The sequence below is a fragment of the Mus musculus genome, chromosome 1, assembly GCF_000001635.26.
Source record: "Mus musculus strain C57BL/6J chromosome 1, GRCm38.p6 C57BL/6J".
Classification (NCBI taxonomy): domain Eukaryota; kingdom Metazoa; phylum Chordata; class Mammalia; order Rodentia; family Muridae; genus Mus; species Mus musculus.
Genome location: NC_000067.6, coordinates 134,453,301 through 134,475,094, shown reverse-complemented (window position 1 = coordinate 134,475,094; position 21,794 = coordinate 134,453,301). Strand labels below are relative to the sequence as shown.

The 21,794-nt window shown below is 42.7% G+C and overlaps 1 protein-coding gene across 4 annotated transcripts in view; it reads right to left on the bottom strand.

Annotated features, from left to right (window-relative positions):
• Klhl12 (kelch-like 12) overlaps positions 1-19,600 on the bottom strand; it is a 35,386-nt gene extending 15,786 nt beyond the window's left edge. For 2 of the 4 annotated variants that reach the window (NM_001311136.1, NM_153128.3), the window contains exons 1-5: positions 19,430-19,564; positions 16,429-16,629; positions 11,115-11,268; positions 7,227-7,444; positions 2,552-2,701 (exon numbers count right to left, since the gene is read on the bottom strand). In NM_001311136.1, the coding sequence (NP_001298065.1) occupies positions 2,552-2,701; positions 7,227-7,444; positions 11,115-11,268; positions 16,429-16,623 (717 nt within the window). In that variant the 5' untranslated portion in view covers positions 16,624-16,629; positions 19,430-19,564. Of the gene's footprint in view, positions 1-2,551; positions 2,702-7,226; positions 7,445-11,114; positions 11,269-14,069; positions 14,248-16,428; positions 16,668-19,429 lie in introns of all 4 variants that reach the window. The other 2 variants (XM_030253998.1, XM_006529561.3) reach the window with 2 other exon arrangements.
• Positions 19,601-21,794: the final 2,194 nt, after the last annotated feature.

The window sequence follows — 21,794 nt, the reverse complement described above, 5'->3', positions numbered from 1 at the left end:
CAAGCTGGATGGTCTGAGGAACAGCACCGAAGATTGACCTCTGGCATACATGTGCACATATACACATACACCTACACAGGAAATAGATCTTTGTATTAGCATCTACCTCCACTCTGTACTTTGCTCTCTAGTTCAGAAAAAACGGTCCCTATAAACCGCACCAGTAAGGTCTCTATATGACTCCTAGCTGGGATGAATTCTGCTGCAGGGCAGGCTCCTCTCAAGCCTTTCTCTTCAGGCTCTGATACCCACTTCTTAGCCCAGCTAGACTGAGCGCTGGTGACAGCTTGGTTGTTCTAGATCTGTAGTCTCCACTGTCTTTTACTGTTTCTCCAAATGTAACTTTGTAAACTGTGTGTGTGGAGAGAGGGGGGGGAGAGAGAGAGAGAGAGAGGAAGGGAGGGAGAGGGAGAGAGAGAGAGAAAGAGAGAGAGAGAGAGAGAAAGAGAGAAAACCTTCCTTAGAACTGTACCATCTGTTTCCTGTTGGAATCGTCAACTCATATAAAGCTCTAGTTTATTAGTTTGACTCCAAGAAGTTTTCAGTATGCATTGGAAAAGAAAATATATAACAGTAGCAACTACTGTTATATAGATATCTCTAAAGCTTCTGCATGTGAATATTGGCAACCATGTATGAGGTGAGTAATGTCACTGCAGCTTCACAAAGGAAAAAATCTGAGGTCATCTCCCTAAGGGTCTCACAAGAATGTCTGATTTAGGATTTCAGCTTCCTGATTCTAGCTCCGGATCTCTGTACTAAAACATAATGTAAAGACTGATTCAGAAGGGAGTGAAGGTTGGGCCTCACTATCAACTTGAGTGATTGGGAAACACACCAACTGCTGTGTCCCTGGGGGGGGGGGGGGTTCTGAAAGGTTTAGCTCAAGTGGTAAGACCTACCCTTAACGTAGGCCACACGATAGCACTGGTTAGGACCCAAGCCCAACAAAAAGGAGAAATTCAGCTGTGCGCCAGCTTTCCCTCTCTGCGTCATGACTGTGGTACAGTGTGACCCACAGCTTCATGGGGGTTTTTCTGCCACGCCTTCTTCAGGATGAACTATAACTTTTAACTGTGAGCCAAGATAAACCCTTTTTTTCCTTAAGTTGCTTTTGTGGGGTATTTTATCACAGCAACAAGAAAACTAATAAATAGAGGTCTTAAGGAAGAAGGGGAAAATGAGTTTGAGATGTGACATTAATTAGCCTGATTTTTTTTTTTTAATTTTGGGAGGGGTGTCTCAATATTTGTTTACTTGTTTGAGACAGAGTCTCCTGTAACCTAGGCTGACCTTGAACTCTTGATATGCCTGCCTACCTCTACCAAGAGATTACAGGCCCTTACTACAACAGACCAAACAAATTTTGTAAAGTGAATAAGAAACTATTTTTATGGTTAACTTTTAAAATGGTCAGGTCCTGGCCAAGAAGTTACTGGGCTTCACCTAAATGTTATAGATGAGTGCTTGTCAAAGTACACCCGCCTCCTTGGGATTGGATTGGGGGGGGGGCAGGCATTTCTGATTAGAGACCGATGTGGGAGCCATTCCTGAACAGGTGGTAGTCCCTAGCTGTATCAGAAAGTATGCTAAGCAAGCCAATGGAAGCAAGCCAGTAAGCAGTGTTCCTTCACATGGTCTCTGCTTCAGCTCCTGCCTCCAGGCTCCTGCTCTGAACCCTTGCCCTTGCTTCCCTTGATGACAGACTATAACATGCAAGAAATAAACCCTGCCCTCCCCATGCTGCTTTGTGGTCATGGTGTTTACCACAGCAAACAGAAAGCAAACTAGGACAACAGTCCACGCAACATTGTGTGTGTGTGTGTGTGTGTGTGTGTGTGTGTGTGTGTGTGTTGTGTGTGTATGAGTTACAAAACATTGTTGCAGCTTAAGTTAGAGAAACACTTTTATAAAACAATAGAAAGCTCAACTGCATCAAACTAAGTAAATCAGGCTTACTAGAAGTAAAACCATGAGGGTCTGACAAATAAAGCAACTTTTGTCTCTTTTTTTCCAGAGCAATTTATAACAATTCATGTTTAAGAGAGACTAGTACACAGTTTTTTGTTTGTTTGTTTTGGTTTTGGTTTTTTTTCAAGACAGGGTTTCTCTGTGTAGTCCTGGCTGTCCTGGCACTCACTCTGTAGACAGGCTGGCCTTGAACTCAGAAATCTGCCTGCCTCTGCCTCCCAAGTGCTGGGATTAAAGGTGTACGCCACCACTGCTCGGTCAATACACAGGGTTTTTTTGTTTGTTTTGTTTTTTATGCTTTTCAGTACACAGTTTTTTATAAAACATAAGAGGCACATAAAACAAAAAGACAACAACACAGTACAAAATTAAATAAAATTATGGATTTTCATTTGTGACAGAGATGTGACTTGCCAAGCAATAAACATTTCTTATGCCTATAACGTTCCCAGCTTTATCATTCCACCATTCCTGCGGAAGGGAACCAGGTGACTCTGCCTGCATTAAAGCTGCTGGTTTTGAGTAGCTAGGCTGCAGAGTTAGTGGAGTTTCTGGATGCCAAGCGCCTTATGTGACTTACCTCAGCATCAATTACATCTGTAATGTACCTGGGGGTCAGCAGGGGCATCCGAACATACTGTAAGAGGTCAGGTAAAGACTCTTCTCGCTCCTTCTTGGCATGCTTCACCCAGTTGATAACAGCCTCAAAGACTGGCTCTTCAGAATCCACCTATTAATGTAGATTCACACGTCACAGACTTTTACTTCCCCACAAACTCGAGGCAGCCTTGCTTAGTCTCCTTTGTGCTACCTGTCCTCCATTACTGTTATTTCCCATCTCCCAGAAATATGAAGAAAGTTCTGGGAAAACAGTCTTTTCAGATACAGGAAGAGAATTATATGCAATTTAAAAAGAACTAAGATGGGGTGGGGTGGGGTGGGAAGAGGCATGGGATGTGGAACGGTTGAGGGTAGATGGGGAGGAGCAGGGAATGGAATATGGAGTATAAAAAGTGAATTATAAATAAAATTAAATTTAAAAAAGAACAGAGACAGTGTTTAATAAATGATGAGTCACATGTTGGCCTTCTTTTCAGAACTGCATCCATTCTTGAATTTTTGTCTGGTCATTTCTGCAACTTTAGTAAACATGGGAGAGGAAATCTGTTATCCTAATTAAAATTGAAATAATTTTCATTTGTAGTTGCCTCTGAAGCAAGAACTTCACTTTATCATCATAAATAACATTTCAGCTTTCAAAGTATGTTCAGTCAGCATTTCAGCAACTACTATGTGTTAGATTCTGTGCTGTTCTGACACACAGATTCAGATCTTTGGAGAACTTAGATTATACACGATAGATAGATAAAGTAAGAAGCACTCTCTAAAGTATGTATTATGCCACCAGAAAAGTGACAGGCACAATAAGACCTAGGACTTCCCAAAGGCAGACACGTAGGTGCAGGACCCAGGCTCTCTCAGCAATCTCTAGGCAGATGTAACCCAAGGCCTCATCTAAACGGTTGACTGTGACCTTGTACACCTTCCCCAAGAACTGTGGTGCTTTGGAAAGCAGAAATGTTTGGGCATATGTTTCATTTCATCAATGCACTGAACTTCCACTGATGATGAGAAATCAAGTCCAGTCCCTGTAGACCAGACTCTGCCTTCATCTGATCCACCTGTCTTATCATTCCAATTGCCAGGATTGTAAGTAAGTACTACCAATTATCAATTACTACAATCTTATTGTGATTAAAATTATACAGGGAAGTAGCAGAGCCATGAGACAGAAACAATAGGAAATTTCTTCATTTCTAGTGAGTCAGGAAAAGTCTCCCTCAAGTAGCAAGCTGGAATCTGATGGACGACTAGCAAATAACCAGAAAGAATAAAGAGAGAGTACTCAAAGGGTCAGAAGTGGCAGCATATGCTGAAAATTCCAGCACTTGGAGGCTCGAAGCAGGAGGACCGCCTACATAGTGAGTTCAGGGCCAGCCAGGACAAAATAAGATCTTATCTCAAAATCCCCAACAGCACTCTAAATCAGAAAAAAAGGAAAAAGACAAGCAAGAGTGCACCGAGGCTCTAGAGCTGCACTACCTGTCACCGAAGCGGCATTTACCAAAATCAGAGCTCAGCTTCTTAGCAGCACTAGCTACGTTCCACACCCAACAGCAATGTGCCTAGTGGCTATCAGACCAGACAAGGAAATTTAGTCCATCTTGAAAGAACTTTCTAGAGGTCAGAACTGACCTAGAGCAGAGAGGACTGGCACACGGGGACATTTTAGCTGTCCAGCCTGGGAGGAAGAAGGGTGGGTGGTGACAGATTTTAGGTAAGCACCAGGCTGCTGAAGGCATCACAGTGAGAGCAACTCGATATCACTTGAATGCTTCCAGTAAGACAGCAATAAAGAGATGTTTGCAAACACTGCTGTGGTGACTGTGGGTAGAACACTTAGAAGGGCCAAGAGCTGCAAGATCAGTTCTAGTCTTCTTTGCACAACAGGCTAGACTCCAATTGTGACAGTCTAGGAGAAATATGTGGGAGGTCAAGGTGATCCATCTTACAGACAGGGGATGGGGAGGATGCAGGATGTTTATTATAAAGATAATTTTTCTTGCCTGGCGATGGTGGCACTGGGGAGGCAAAGGCATCTGTGTAGTTCAAGGCCAACCTGGTCTACAGAGTTCCAGGATGGTCAGGGCTACACAGAGAAACCCAGTCTTGAAAAATCTAAAAAAAAAAATAATACTGTTTTCTTTTGTCTAAAAACAAGCAAGTTAAAATTTCAGAGAAGCTGGGCAAGGCGGCACACGCCTTTAATCCCAGCTCTTGGGAGGCAGAGGCAGGTGGATTTCTGAGGCCAGCCTGGTCTACAAAGTGAGTTCCAGGACAGCCTTGGGAATTCATGGCCTGATTTGTTTCTGAGTATTTCTTCTTCTTCTTTTTGTTGTTGTTGTTTGGAGAAAGAGTTTCATACAGCCCAAGCTAGTCTGGTACTCAATATGTAGCAGAGGAAGGTTTTAAACTGAATATACTGCCTATGTGATGGAAATACAGGTATAAGCTAGTATACTCAGCTTTTAAATTTTTCCTTTACCTTTTTTTGTTGGTTTTTTGAGTCAAGGTTTCTTCTATAGGATGGCTTTGAACTTCATAGCTCTGGCTCCTGTATGCTGGAATCCAGATGTGTGGTATCGCATCTAGCTGCTTGCCTGGATCGGAATCCTGGCTCTATTACTTACTACCTACAATGGTGTGAGGGTTTACCTCTGAGCCACAGTTTCTGATAACTGCAGGATGTGAGGATCAAATGAGGTCAATGCCACAGAACAGATACTGTAGAGCTGAGTCCAGGGTGGTTCAGTGACACAGTACTTGCCTACCATGCCCAAGACTTAACAATTCCAAACTCAGCCAGTGTGTTGGTGCACGCCTTTAATCCCAGTACTCAGGAGGCAGAGGCAGGTGGATTTCTGAGGTCGAGGCCAGCCTGGTCTACAGAGTGAATTCCAGGACAGCCAGGGCTACACAGAGAAACCCTGTCTTAAAACAACAACAACATTTAAAAAAACAAACAATTTCAAACTCTAACTTGGAAACACAAAAGAATCAAAAGAGGAGGTGGGGAGAGGGAGAAGGAGAGTAGACGCACCAAGGGGTAGGGATCTCTCCCTATGAGTGCTCAGTAAGCCTTTGACAAAATAACCCATAGTAAATGCGAAGTACTATTTTCCTATAACAGTAGTACTTAGTATCATCACTGTGTTTTCTCATACATAGACAAATCAAGAAGAGCCATGACAGGTGTGGTGGCACACATTTTATCCTAGCACGTGGCAGACTGAGGCAGGTGGATTTCGAAATTCAAATCTACCCTGATCTACACAGAAAATCCCTGTCTAAAAAAAAATCAGAAACTAAATAGATTAATAAATAATAATAATAAATATAAAAAAGGAGCTCTATTTTTCTAGCTAACCAATGGGTCGTCCTAAATGTGAAGAATACACTTTGTGGCCATGCTCACAAGTCTGCAAGAGAAGACAAGGTCCTGCACGGTGGGGATGAGAGCGAGACCAGCACATATTGACACATTAGCATCTCTAACAGTGCCTCTCTAGGCTGATATAAAAGTCAACTTGGGGAATAATTTTTCTCTAGGTGCAAACAATTTACCAACTGCTCTCATCAGTTTTGCCTTACATTTGTTAAAGAAAAATGTAAAAAAAAAAAAAAAAAAAGAAGAAGAAAGAAAAGAAAAAGAGAAAAAAAGTAAAACTTTTACTTTGTAACATACACACCTGTTTTGTAGCCAATCAAAACAGAGACCATATGGTTTTCACAAAGTGTATCACAGAATTTCTTCTATGGTGCTTTTGGTTTTTTTGAGGTGGGGGGAGGAAAGAACACATGGTCTCACTGCTGCCTAGGCAAGCTTGTGATCTTATGTCAGCCTCTTGAGTACTGGGATTACAGACACACACTGGCAGGCCTGGAAGGCCACAGAATTTCTTTAGGTAGCAAACTTTCCTATGGAATGTCAAAGCATTAAACCCATTCTAATACTTTCTAATCCACCTCTTATATAAACTGAGGACAGACACTCAGTAATCTATTTCAGTGGAGAAATAAAACTCAAAAGGAATATATACATAGGACTTGGCTCTCCGAATATCTTTCTAGAAGCTACTGTCTAAAGAACTAGTACGAGCCGGGCATGGTGGCACAAGCCTTTAATCCCAGCACTTGGGAGACAGAGGCAGGCGGATTTCTGAGTTTGAGGACAGTCTGGTCTACAGAGTGAGTTCCAGGACAGCTAGGGCTATACAGAGAAACCCTGTCTTGAAAAAACAAACAAACAAACAAACAAACAAACAAAGAACTAGTACACTGGAGATTAAAGTACAGGCTTCAAAGATATCTATTAGACCTCTGTTGGATTCCTCATTCCCAAGTTCAGCCTAACTATAAACCTACACACAACAAACACTACTACACAGCCAATGCGTAACAATATTGCATAGAAAATTTACCTTGTTTCCAATTTCTGCTTATTTAATTATTTACCGCTGGAATTCATATATTTGATGAATGACCAGGGCAGATTTTCTTCTCCATAGACATGCAAATAAATTAAAACTTTTGGCATCAATACATGTATTTGATTATGAAGCCATAATATGGACACAGTCACCCCATCCTGCTCTGTAATGTACAGAAACTGTAACACCAAGGCAACCCTGTACCTGAATCTCGTCGCACTTGATTAGCTTCTCCACCTCCCCTTGACTCAGAAGAATGAACTCCTCGTGCTGCACCACTTCAGGAAAATGCTTCTGGCTAAACACCTCAGCTGCTTGCATCAGGTCAACGCAATTGTGAGTTTCAGCAAAATCCCTGATACCCAGGCAATTAGATGGATCCAGCTGACTTTCTAAGAACTCACAGCAGGCTTGTTTCACACCTAGGACACACACAGGCAGTGAGCAGACCTAAGATACTTGGCCAAGTGAAAAGTGCCTTCCATTCTTGGATCTTAACATCTTCTCTACATGTTATCAGAGGAACCCTGGCTCTACACCTTAACATTGCATTAGAACATTTATGGTTCAGGCATTCAAACACTGGCTGTGAGCATTTTCACTTGCTTCTGCCTCATCTTTAAAATGAGGGTAGCTAGTCGGACCTAGTTTCAAAAACTATCAGACTGCTGCAAACTCTTCTGCTACTGGAACCAATCTAAAAATAGTAACTTAATTTACTATGGTTTTGTTTTTTGTTTTTTTTGGGTTTTTCTTTTTTTTCAATTTATTTTTTATTAGGTATTTTCCTCGTTTACATTTTCAATGCCCCATACCCACCCCCCCAATCCCCTACCCACCCACTCACCCTTTTTGGCCCTGGGGTTCCCCTGTACTGGGGCATATAAAGTTTGTGTGTCCAATGGGCCTCTCTTTCCAGTGATGGCCGACTAGGCCATCTTTTGATACATATGCAGCTAGAGACAAGAGCTCCGGAGTACTGGTTAGTTCATATTGTTGTTCTACCTATAGGGTTGCAGATCCCTTTAGCTCCTTGGGTAATTTCTCTAGCTCCTCCATTGGGGGCCGTGTGATCCATCCAATAGCTGACTGTGATCATCCACTTCTGTGTTTGCTAGGCCCCGGCGTAGTCTCACAAGAGACAGCTATATCTGGGTCCTTTCAGCAAAATCTTGCTAGTGTGTGCAATGGTGTCAGCGTTTGGAAGCTGATTATGGGATGGATCCCTGCATATGGCAATCACTAGATGGTCCATCCTTTCGTCACAGCTCCAAATTTTGTCTCTGTATTTTTTGGTTTTTCAAGACAGGGTTTCTCTGTATAGCCTTGGCTGTCCTGGAACTCACTCTGTAGACCAGGTTGGCCTTGAACTCAGAAATCTGCCTGCCTTTGCCTCCTAAGTGCTGAAATTAAAGGCATGTGCCACCACTGCCTGGCTCATTTACTATGTTTTTATTTTTCACTCTAGATAGATTTTTAAGATTTACTTATTTTTATTTTGTGTGTAAGTAGTAGGTCTGTGTGTAAGTGCACCCTGGCATGCGTGTCCTGGCATGCGTGTCCTGGCATGTCCATGTCCTGGCATGCAGTGTCCAGTGAGGTCATGCTTGTGCCTTGGAACTAGTTAAAGGCAGCTGTGAGACATCATGAGTTTTGGGATCTTGACCCAGGTTCTCTGCAAGACAAGTACCATGGTACCATCTCTCTAGTCCCTATATCAAACTTTTAAAACTCAAGTAAAGGAAAACAATCCCATAATTCTCTGGGATATTCAGAATAAAAGCTTGGATTGAAGCTTAACAGAAAAGCGCATTGCTCATCTAGCATCTTGGTATGCACAAGGCCCTGGGTTCAATCCCTGTCACTGGAAAAAACAAAAGGTCCAGTGTATGAACCCAGTTCTTGTTTGGTTTGGTTTGGTTTTTGAGGCAGAGTCTTACTGTGTAGCCCTAGCTGGCCTAGAGCTCGTGGTGTGGACCAGATGGTCTCAACTCACAAATATCTGTCTGCATCTCTCTCTGGAGTGCTGGCATTAAAGGTGTGTGCCACAATACCCGGCATAAACTTGACTTAATTTTCTAAGTCTGAACTTAGTGTGCTCCACTTCACTTCAGTCTTGTATGACAGGTAGAGAGTGAGTGTCTGTGCCTGTAATCCCAGCATTCAGGAGGCTACAAAGGATTATACACTCAAGGCCAGGTTAGACTACACAGTGATACTCTTATCTAAAACAAAACAAACAACAGTAAAAATGTTTTAATTATGTAGATATACAAAATTGGAGGTTGAAGAGACAGACTGGCTACTTATAATGGTAGACAACTGTAATCCTAGTACTCAGGAGGTGGAGGCATTAAGACAGAGTTAGGACCAACTGGGATACAATTCAGGGATAGTCTTATCTTTACAGTGTAGGCCAAAACAAAGAAAAAGTACACAAATATGAACACACACATACACACAAACACATACATAAGAAACTGGAAGAGAGACCATCTCTAATGCAGTGAAAATTATATTTTAACTGCTATACATCAATTTAAAATTTATTTTATTTACTTTTTTTTAAGTCCATGCCATTTCTCCTTCTCAAGTATAAGTTAATTTTAATTTTATTATTTTTTATTTGTCTTGGTTGTTTTGTTTTGGAGACAGGGTTTTTTTGTGAAGTCCTGGTTGTCCTAGAACCAGTTCTGAAGAGCAGGCAGGTCTCCAATTCACAGAGATCTACCTGACTCTGTCTCCTAAGTGCTGGAATTAAAGCATGCACCACCACTGCCTAGTATAAATTTTATTTTCAAAAGATATTTTAAGGCAGCCATGAGGATGTATACCTCTAATTCTAACATTTCAGAGGCAGAAGCAGATGGATATCCTTGAGTTAGAAGACAACCTGACCAGCAGTTCCCAGATAGCCACAGTTACATAGTGAGACCATGTTTCAAAAACCAAATACAGAAACAAACTAGGGGAGCCAGGCATGGTGGCCCAAGCCTTTAATCCCAGCACTTGGGAGGCAGAGGTAGGCAGATTTCTGAGTTCGAGGACAGCCTGATCTACAAAGTGAGTTCCAGGTCAGTCAGGGCTACACAGAGAAACCCTGTCTCAAAAACAAAACAAAACAAAACAAACAAATAAACAACCCCTAGGGGACTGGAGAGATGGCTCAACAGTTAAAAGCACTATTACTCTTGAATAAGAGTTAGGTTCAGTTCCCAACTCCCAGAATGCAGCCCACAACTGCCTGTAACTCCAGTTTGGGGGGAATCCAACACCCTCTTCTGATCTCTGTGGCCATTAGAGGTCATACATTTGAGAATAATATACACATAAAAATAATAAATAATAAAAGTAAACAGAAATAAATTTTCTTAAAAAGGTATTTTACATGATTCAAACAAAAAGGTTTATTTTAAAAAGTCCTCTTAGCCTCTACATGCACAAACATCAAATGACAAGGTAAATAAACAGAATCTATGTAGACAACGAATATTATCAGTTTCTTGGCAATTTTTACTATGTATGTATACATGTATGTATTAAGGAAATACCTATATTTTCTATTCTGCTTTGTTTGGTTCAGTTTAATTAGTTTATGCTATGGGTGCTTTGGAAACGTGCATCTGTGTGCCATGTTCCCAGAAGAGGGCATTAGGTCCCTTGCAGTGGAGTTACAAAGTTGTGAGCCACCAGTGGGTGCTGGGAGTCAAATACAGATGCTTCTGGAGAACAGTCCATGGTCTCAACTACTGAGCCTGCTCTTCAGCCCCTTTGCTTCATTTTAACATGTAGTCTCATTTTATGTACTAAATTGGCTTGAAACTTAACGCAATCCTCCTGTCTCAGCTTCTTAAGTGTTGGGATTATTGCAAAAACGGAAAAAGTTTAAATGTTTTCTTTTACAAGACCCAAATACTCTTATGTGGTGAGATTCTTTTGCATTGCTCTTGACTCTATCTTATCTTCCATGCTCAAAGATTCAAATGTCATGCTTCTAGACTGATCTCTCAGTCTCTTGATTAATTTTGCTTCAAATGAAAACACTTCCAGGGCTAAAGTGTCATGAACAAGGACACCTTTTACTGTCTGTACCTTTCAGCTGAAGAAGACAGGCTGCAGGGAGCAGTTCTTGAACATTCTCCACTGTCACATGTACTGTTTCTGTGTACACGAAGTCCAGCAGGATCTCCATGGTAGCAGCAGTTAAACCTTGAATGTCAACATACGGCTTCCCCTTCTCTGAAAGCTGAAAATTCAGGAGGTAGGAAAAGGACGGTACTTTCAATTCCACAAGGTAGACACAGAACCCAAGTCTAAGAGCTTAAACGGATGCTGGTACTAACTAAATACACATCTTTTAAAAACAACAATCTGAGACAAGAGAGATGGCTCAGTGGTTAAGAGTACTGGCTGCTCACTGCGCAGTGGTGGTGCACAGCTTTAATCCCATCCCTCGGGAGGCAGAGGCAGTAGATCTCTTGAGTTCCAGGCCAGCCTGGTCTACAGAGTGAGTTCCAGGATTGCCAGGGCTACACAGAGAAACCAAACAAAAAGGGTCCTAGTTGCTCTTTCAGAGGACCTGTGTGCAATTCCCATCACCCATTGCAGTAAACAATCATACCACCATTTCCAGGAAGTCAAGCCATTTTCTGACCTCCACAGACACCAGGCTCACACATTTGACACATACATGCAGGCAAAACACTCATAAGCATAAAATAATTTTATTAAAAAATTTAAATTATAATCTATTTTATTTGATTTGTATCTGGAAAATATGACATGTATTGTAAATCTTCAAATAAAATGGGCAGATGACTGTATCCCTAGGCGTGAACAATGGAATATCAAAATTTCTAGAGTTAACCTGATTCTATATTAAAACCAACATAGATGCCTTAAAGAACAGAATACAAAAGTTTCATTAACACTAGTGTCCATGTGCCTTTATGATAAAACATTCTCTCTCTTCTCTTCTTTCCTCTCCTACATACCACTCTATATGCTATGTGGCTGGCCTGGTTTTCAGGTTGTAGCCTAAGGTGTCTTTGAACTTATAGCCAACCCTCTCATCCCAGGCATTTGCCACCATGTATGGCTAAAATAGAAATAGTCAATGAAATTTCAGGAGAATGAACTCTGAGATTTATAGCTACAACCTCCTCCAACATCACCACATTCCTCTCATCCGCCCTCAGACTACATCTGGATAGAAAAAGAACATGAAGATCATTGTAAACGGCTCCTCTGTTTATGCTGCATGAGCTTGGGGGGAGGGGCAAGAGGCAAGCAGTGATCGAGAGCTGCTCTAAGCTATGCAGTGACATTGTATATCAAAAACAAGATCGTAATAGCAAAACCTCAGAGCCCTAGGGCAGAGACATGCAGATCCCATGACTCTCGAGCAAACTCGGGGTTCAGTGAGAGACCTTGAATCACACTGTAAAGTGGAGAGGTGGAGAAGCAGTTAAGGAAGACATGATGTCAAGCTCTGGGCTCACCACACCTTTACATGGGTTAGCACACTCATGCCCACGTGTGCTCACACACACACTCCTGTTACCACACTTTCATGTACTTCCACTGTTAACTAAATGGTTTTGTCATACTTAATTCCTCCATCAGCCCAAAGAGTAACAACAACAACAAAAAACATTCCTTAAAAAAATCAATCCCAAGCCGGGCATGGTGGCGCATGCCTTTAATCCCAGCACTTGGGAGGCAGAGGCAGGCGGTTTTCTGAGTTCGAGGCCAGCCTGGTCTACAAAGTGAGTTCCAGAGAAACCGTCTCAAAAAACCAAAACCAAAACCAAAACAAAAACAAACAAAAAAAAATCAATTCCAAGCCGGGCGTGGTGGCGCATGCCTTTGATCCCAGCCTCGGGAGGCAGAGGCAGGTAGATTTCTGAGTTGGAGGCCAGCCTGGTCTACAAAGTGAGTTCCAGGACAGCTGGGGCTACACAGAGAAACCCTGTCTCGAAAAACCAAAAAAAAAAAAAAAAAAAAAAAATCCCTCTTTATTTCCTGCACATAGGGAGACGGGGAGACTAGGACAAAGACAGAACTCGAGGCCAGCCTGGTCTACAAATCAAGTCCAGGACATCCAGGGCTCTGTTATACACAGAATCCTTGTTTCTGAAAACAAAACAAAACAAAACAAAACAAAACAACAAAAAACAAAAGAACAAACAACAACAAATCAATCCCTAGCCAGGCGTTGGTGGCACACACCTTTAATTCTAGTATTCTGGAGGCAGAGGCAGGTGGATCTTCGAGGTCAAGGCTAGCCTGGTCTACAGAAAGAGTTCTAGGACAGGCATAGAAAAGCCCTGTTTAAAAAGAAGAGGGGAAAAAAAGGTAGGAAGGAAGGAAAAAAGAAAAAGAAAAGAAAAGAAGGAGAAAGAGAAAGAAAGAAGAATCATGTATGAAAAGAAATGAGGTTTTTTTTTTTCTCCCCCCAAGATTCCAGAAATCTCTCAATGTTAAAAAAACAGTGCAGGCAGATGTTCTCAAGACAACAGCAAGCAGGACACGTCCTGTTTCAGCAGGACTGTAGTAGCAGTTGGCAGGCTTAGGCCATTTCATGCTCAGCACTTCTGGTTAACTCTCCCTACCCAGCTAAATGCTAATGTTTTGGGGGCAGACATCCTGAAGAACACTACAAGCTAGAGATCTGTGCTGTTGTATTATTCAAGATGGTTTTTAAATTAGTCAGGATTTGCCGCAACGGCCTGACTGCTTTCTATTTCTCCTACCAGCCTTATGGCTGAAATGGCAGTTAAGAATCATTTTTTACAGCCACATGCTGTAGAGGCAAAGCCTACCTCTATGTAGTATTTTCAAGTGATGTGACATTGAAAGGCATTTGTTGAGACCCTTCATCTGAAAAATGAAATGGCAATATTTACCCCCAGAGTAAATGACAAACATGGCAGTTTAACTGGGCCCATAGATATAGCTGTTATCCTATTTCCCTTTTTATCTGGGTCTAACAACTACTTCATTACACTGACAGGTACTTTTTTTTTTTTTTTTGTAAATTTTTACCTTATGTACATTGGTGTTTTGTCTGCAGGTATCTCTGTATGAGGGTGTCAAATCTCCTGGAACTGGAGTTAGACCCATAATGTGGGTACTGGGAATTGAACCTGGATCCTCTGGATGAACAGCCAGTGTGCTCTTGACCATTGAGCCATCTCTCTAGCCCCATGGTGATGGGTATTAACTAAAGAAAATACTGGTGGTTAGAGATACTTTTTATAGAGTCTTATCATAACAAGGCAGGATGACACACACCCATAATCTCCATACTTGATGAGGCTGAGGCAGAAAGATGGAGTATTCAGGGCCAATTTAGGCATTAAGATTCTTCCTCAAAAACAGACGCACATGCCAGGCAGTGGTGGTGCATGCCTTTAATGCCAGCACTTGGGAGGCAGTGGCAGGCCTGGTCTACAGAGTGAGTTCCAGGACAGCCAGGGCTACACAGAGAAACCCTGTCTTGAAAAACCAAAACAAACAAACAAACAAGCAAAACCAGATGTACACACACCCATACCAGAGGCTTGGAGAGACTGTTAAAGCACTTGCAGCACCCATGTCAGGTGGCTCACAACCATTGGAACTCTAGCTCTGGGGCATCTGATGCCCTTTAGACTCCAAGGGTACCCACTTGTACATGATGCCCATAAAATTCATGGAGGCACACATAAACAAAAAGCCTGCATAATGAAATAATTCAGATATATGTCTAAGTTTAAACATGTGATAATTATTCATATACCTCAACTTAAAACACTTATAAAGACTAGTTTAAATATTCTTATATTATTTACTTTTTAGAAACTTTTAAGCCAGAAGATAGTGGTGTATCCCTTTAATCCTAGCACCTGGGAGGCAGAGGCAGGTGGACCTGTGGGTTCAAAGCTGGTCTGCTCTATAGGGCAAGTTTCAGGACAGCTAAGACTACATAAACAAACTCTGTCTTGAGAAGAAAAAAAAAAAAGAAAAAAAGACAGACAAACACATACATACACTCAAGTACATTTGTGTACACACACACACACACACACACACACACACACAAACATACACATACACACCCCACGTGGGTCTCAGGGACTGGAATCTGGTCCATGAGGTTGGATGGAAAGTATCTTTACTTATTGAACCAGCTTGCTGTCTGTCTGTCTGTCTCTCTCTCTCAAAGTAATTTTGGTTTTGGAGAAAACATCTCATATAGTTCCAAATAGCCTAAAACTCTGTATGTAGGCAAGGATGGTCTTAATCTCGTGGCTTTGTGTATATTAGGTAATCATCAGACCAACTGAGCTACATCCCCTACCCTTGTTTGGGTGAGACAGGGTCTCACCAGGAGGCCAGCCTTGAACTCCACTTCCCCACTGCTGGCATTACAGCCACGTGCTATCTCACCAGGCTAAGTTAACACCACACAGCCATTCATTAAATCCCCTCTCCCCTCATTGGAAGTCACCCTGAAATCTGTATCAGTAGCATACTCATTTTCTATAATTATTGATGATTTTTTTAAAGATATATTTATTTATTTTATGTATATAAGTACCCTGTTGCTTCAGACACACCAGAAGAGGGCATCAGATCCCATTACAGATGGTTGTGAGCCATCATGTGGTTGCTGGGAATTGAACTCAGGACCTTTGAAAGAGCAGTCAGTGCTCTTAACCTCTGAGCCATTTCTCCAGTCCCCAAAATTCTTTTTTGTTTTTGTTTCTGTTTTCGAGACAGGGTTTCTCTGTGTAGCCCTGGCTGTCCTGGAACTCACTTTGTAGACGAGGCTGGCCTCGAACTCAGAAATCCGACTGCCTCTGCCTCCCAAGTGCTGGGATTAAAGGCGTGCGCCACCACCGCCCAGCAATTATTGATGATCTGAAGGAGAAAGCCATCACATGTCTTATTCAGAGCTTACCTATTTGACTACCACATTATACAGATTCACTGGTTTACCAGACTTTTTTTTTTTTTCCTTCCTTGTTGAGTGGTTTCAGGTGGGTGTTATTCTGTAGCCCAGACTGGCCTCAAATTTATGGTGATCTTCCCACTGTCAGGACTGTTAAATGTGAGCAACTATATCTGGTTTCAAATTTCTATTTTATTTACTAAGCATTTGTTTGGAAGTTCTAACAGGGAAGACACGCCCCCCCCCAATACTTTTGACTTTTGACTGTGTGTTGGAAAAAAATCCCCATTGATTGAGCAGCCCCTTCAGAAGACACACGTGACAGTGACAGCAAGATTAACCATGGTGACCAATTGGCTGACAAATGCCATAGCTGAATCACCAACACATGCTATTTTGTCCCTTGAAATAAGAGGACTGCAAGGTTACAATGCGAATTTCACTTAGGTAGCAGTGACTTGCATTTACCTCACTAGTGAACATGGCACAGAAATAATCACTGCAGGCGGCCAGCACAATCCGATGCGCAGGGAAGTCTTTCTGCTCCACTCTCAAGGTCACATCACAGAGGGTGTTGCTCTTCCTGAGGGAGTTCATGGAGTTGAGGATGGACTTAGCGTGAGTGTTTGTCATTATGTCTTTAGGGGCCATAATGCCGCCCATCAAGCACTAAGGAGAAAGAACAAAGGAGTCCTTGGACAATGTGGCTACAAGGGAAAAAGATCATAATGAAGAAGTGGGAAACCAAACACACAATTAGTTCTACAAATTCAGGAACTAAAAGGGTTCCTTAACCACAACTTCCACAAATACAGAGCACTTTTGACCCTGGCACCACCACAATCTGGCCAACACCGACCCCAGTAAAGGTTACCTCTTCTTTCTCCAAACTTAACATTCTATATCTTTGGATTCAACCCAGTAAAGAGCAAAATATTAAAAACTAAAGAACTGATTTTGAACATGTGCAGATTTTTATCATTTTTCCTAGTGAATACTATCTTAGCGTTATTACGCTGTGATAAAACATCGTGACCAAAAAGCAACCTGGGAGGAAAGGGTTATTTGTCTTACATATCCTGAGTCACAGTCTAGTGACTGGAACAGAGATGGGAACTAATATTCCAGGAGATAAGGTAGGGATGATGCTACAGGGTCAGGGTAGCTTACTGACTTGCTCCTCATGGCTTGCTCAATTTCCTTCTCTCTCTCTCTTGCTCAATTTCCTTTTCTTTCTTTTCTTCCTTCCTTCCTTTCTACTTTCTTTTCTTTGTTTTGATTTTGGTTTTTTTCTTTTTGAGACAGGGTTTCTCTGTGTAGTCCTGGCTGTCCTGGAACTTACTCTGTAGACCAGGCTGGCTTGGAACAGAGATCTGATTCCCTTTGCCTTCCAAGAGCTGGGGCTAAAGGTGTGCATCACCACCAATCAGCTAGCTCAGTCTACTTTCTTACAGAGGCCTGCAGTCCATGAATGGCACAGTGAGAGAAGCCCCTCCCGACCAATCACTAATTTAAAAAATGCCCTACCAGCTTAACTGCTTGCAGCCCAATCTTCTGCAGGCATTATCTTAATCAAGGCTCTCTCCTCTCAGATGACCATAGCTTTTGTCACAGATATAAAACTAGCCAACACAAATACAGTAAATAACTGTACTGTTTTAGATGTGATAAGTAATCCAGAACTTGTCTTGATAGGGTATGTAAGTGGTATATGCAAATACTATGCATTTAACTCTACATGACTTCAGAGCCAGGTGTGGTGGTATATGCAAGCCAAGCATTCAGGAGACAAAGGTAGATTTCTGCAAGTTGGAGCTCACCCTGGTCTACATAATGAGCTCCAGGCCAGCCAGGGCTCCATAAAGAGACTTTTGTTTCAAAGAAACAAAGTAAACAAAGAAGACCAGCACACTCAGATTTTGGTATCTATGTTTTGTTTTGTTTTTGTTTTTGTTTTTTTTTTTTGAGACAAGGTTTCTCTGGGTAGCCCCAGCTATCCTGAATCTTACTCTGTAGACTGGGCTGGCCTTGAACTCACAGAGATCCACCTGCCTCAGATTCTCCCTGGGATTTTCCTCCTCAGAACACTTTCTAGGGGATGCAATGAAGGTGCTTATGAAAACTGTCCTTTGAGGATGCAAAACTTTCTAAAATGAACCAAAGAAAAAAGAAACTATTCATCTAAAGTCTACAATCCTAATTTCCTAAGATTAAAACTGAGATTCTACATTGTCATCTTTTGTTCAGTAGCTCCTTCAAAAGGACTCTGGACACTCCCCCCCCCCCCCAAACTCTGCAACATGTATTTAACCAAAAACTGAGACAACTTGCTAAAGTAAATGCTTTTTGTTTTTAAAAGGTTTGCTTAAGCTAACATAGTTTCAAACTATGAGATGCAAGAAACTGGGGATTTGCTGAATTCTCAGGAGCTGAAGATTATGAAGATTTCCTAGTGTTCTAGCACAAGGCCCAGCCTGTGATTAAACTTTAAGATTTGTTTCATAAATGACAGTAACCTCAGGGCTGCAACTTTCCTCCTAGCACAAAGCCTGACCATATATTCACCATTCAAAAACTACACATTCTAGAACAGCTAATATGTAAATAGAGGGGTTCCATTCTAAATCATTCTAGAAGGAAGAAAAAAGGCAATGAGAGAGAGAGAGAGAGAGAGAGAGAGAGAGAGAGAGAGAGAGAGAGAGAGAGAGAGAGAAAGGAGTTCTCCCCTAAGAACACCAAGCTTACCATCAAGTATTAGGGAGACCTAGGTAGGCAAGGAGTTAGATATGCGGTAATCATGGAAGCTGCAACAGTATCTTGGTAGCTGTGTCTCCCGGTTAAGCAGGGACTACACTAAGGTTCCCATGGTCAAAATCTGTAAAACTGTATTTGGGATGTTCCACCAAGGCAAACGATACTTAACAAATTGCCAAAACCGCGTTAAAGGGTCTGCATTCTCAAAAGGCACTGGCTTCATTACAATGTGTTGGAGTTTCCAAATCTCCCACCCCATACCTTGCTTTTTTTTTTTTTTTTCAAGATTGCTGGGGATAAATGCCTTACAAGAGGAGGTGAAGACCACTATAATTTGGGAGGGAAAGGGAATTATCTTACCTTCATGCATGAATATACCTTACACCTCACTAATATTCTTAAGAAACTTCTTTAAAACCCCAATGCGCTACTGCCTACCTTCGGAGGAAGCCCACTCCAATCTTTGGAGTGTGTAGCTTTACTAAATAAACGTCCCCTTACTGTTTCTCAGCTGAATTCTTTCCTCCCAGGTTAAACCTTCTCCCGGGGCAGGCGGCAGCTGCTCCGGAGAAGCCGAGAAGGCAGCGCTATGCCTGCAGCGCCCCAGCTCATCTCCTACCGACCCGGGCTGGGGGGGGTACCCGGGTTGGGGGAAGGCCGCGCCCCCGGCTGAGGGCAGAGGGAAAGGCCGTGTGTCAGGGCCGCGCTCACTCACCAGGGCTCCTGGGCCGTCCGAGCCGAGGTGCTAGGCGCCGGGCTCCCAGGCGGCTGAGCAGCCGGAGCGCCGCCGCTGCCGCCCGGACCAGCCGCTGCGGAGCAGTCTCCGTGGTAAACTCCAGTCTCGGAGTACGGCGACCGCGCGGCATGATGACGTCACGCCACGGGAGGGGCGGGCCTCTCCTGGGTTACGTCACCTTAGGAGGCCGAGCCAAGAAGTCCTGCTTACCTGAGAGCTCAGAAAAAGAGACCTGAGAGTGGGTAGACGGGTGGGTGGGGAGTGCCGCGTGTGACAGTGCGCTGGAGGCCAGAAGGACCCAAGACTGGCGGTCCCCACGCGGTATGGCAGGCGCTAGGCTGCGTTCCTGCCACACTCGGGAGACCCACGGGGTTTCAGAGTTCTCTAGGTCGGTTTCTGAAGAATCAGGCTCCGCTTCACCATAGGGAGGACTTTCCCATCCCGGATAACCACAGGGTCCTAAATGTGCCTGTCACCATGAGGCGATTGCTTCCTTCACTCCAAGGAAAAGGAACTTGTGGATTGACTGAGCCACCAGAAATGGGTCGCAGTAGGGGAAACTGCAAAGACCCTTCTCAAAGAAGACGCCACAGCCATCTCCTCTCCTCTGACTCACCATGGTCGTTCATTAGTGCTGCGGTTCTTAGGACGTTTGCTTTTCGTTGATTTTGACTTTTTGCCTTTGGCTGAGAAGGGAAAGATGTTTCTTGTTCCAGTATAGATGAATGACTAATTGGATTATCCAGTTTTCCTTTGCACGGCGTTTGGTTCTTAGGGATAGTAAAGTGTAGTCAAGAGGGCAGCGTCTTCGTTTTACATAGTGTTTTCTTCGTGTCATAGCTTCTTGATCCCAAACTGTTCCTGACATTTAAATATGGTGGACAGAGTGCAGAATTGATAGAAAATGTTGAGGGCACTCTGGAAATAGTTGTTAAAATGATCAATGTAGATCTATTTTGTCTAGGTTTTGTAGTGTAGTCATCAGACTTCAGGGCAGGAATGCTTCCCCACCAAATCTGGACCCAGAACTACTACAGCAGATGAACTTAAGGTAGCTAGAACAGAAGCTAACGATCTTGGGCACCAGGCACATACATGGTGCTCATGTATACATGTAGGCAAACCATTTATGCACATAAAATCTTAAAATTACAAAACATATCTACTGGTTCTCCTGGTCTTCTCTGGCTACTTCTGCTTTTATATATGCATTTCCCCTAGTAACATCTTTGCCCTTTTTCTTTCATCTAGGCAAATGCTTTCCTGATGAGCAGAAAAACACACAAATTCTTTAAGAATTTCTGTGAGAGCTAGACATTACACGTGCATACCCACACTTGGGAGACTAAAGCAGGAGAGAACAAATTCAAGGGGAGAAAACAATAACAACTAAAGCTGAAAATGTGGCTGGCATGTGAAAGGCCCAAGACAGGTGAAGGTCAGAGGGTTGAGAGTTTCTTTGTTTTTGTTTTTAAGATTTTATTTATTTTATGTATATGAGTACATCTTTTAAGCAAGTAAATATGAATTAGTGTGGTTTGAAACCAAGAAAGGTTAAAGTGTACTTGCACACGTATGGATATTCTTGGAGCCATAAGAGAGAAAAATGGCCTAAAGAGGAGGTTGTGTGCATTCCAGGGGTGAGATGAGGGAAGGAAGGAGAAAATAGGACAGCGAGGAGGCACAGACAGGAAGGCAGACAGAAAAGTATCAAGGAAAACTTGGAGAAAGTTGCTACATAGATGTATTGGATAACAACCAGATCCAAGTGGAAAGATACAATATGTAAAAACAGTTTTGTGGCCAGGCATACTAACTAAGGTTTGTATTTCCAGCATTCAAGAAGCAGAAGGATGCGATTTGAGGCAAACCTGGACCTATTTAATGAGCAACAGACCAGCCAGACCCAGTTGTAAAATGTCAACAGTAAAAAGCTCTTTTCTCAGTGTTAACTGTGGAAAAAAAAGGGAGGGGGGAGCTATTAGTTCGTTGTTGTGTGGTGGAAGGTTTTCACCAGTTAGTGGTGGTGCATACCTTTAATTCCAGAGGCAGAAACAGGCAGATAGCTGAGTTTGAGGCCAGCCTGGTCTACAGAGTGAGTTCCAGGATAGCCAGGGCTACATAGAGAAACCCTACTTCAAACAAGAAGAAAGAACAAAAGAGAGGGGGAGGAGGGGAAAGGAAGGGGAAAGGAAAGGGAAAGGAAAGGGAAAAAGGGGAGGGAAGGGAAAAAGGGAAGGGAAGGGAAAAAGGGAAGGGAAGGGGAAAAGGGAAGGGAAGGGAAAAAGGGAAGGGAAGGGGAAAAGGGAAGGGAAGGGAAGGAAAAAAGGAAAGAATTTGAGGG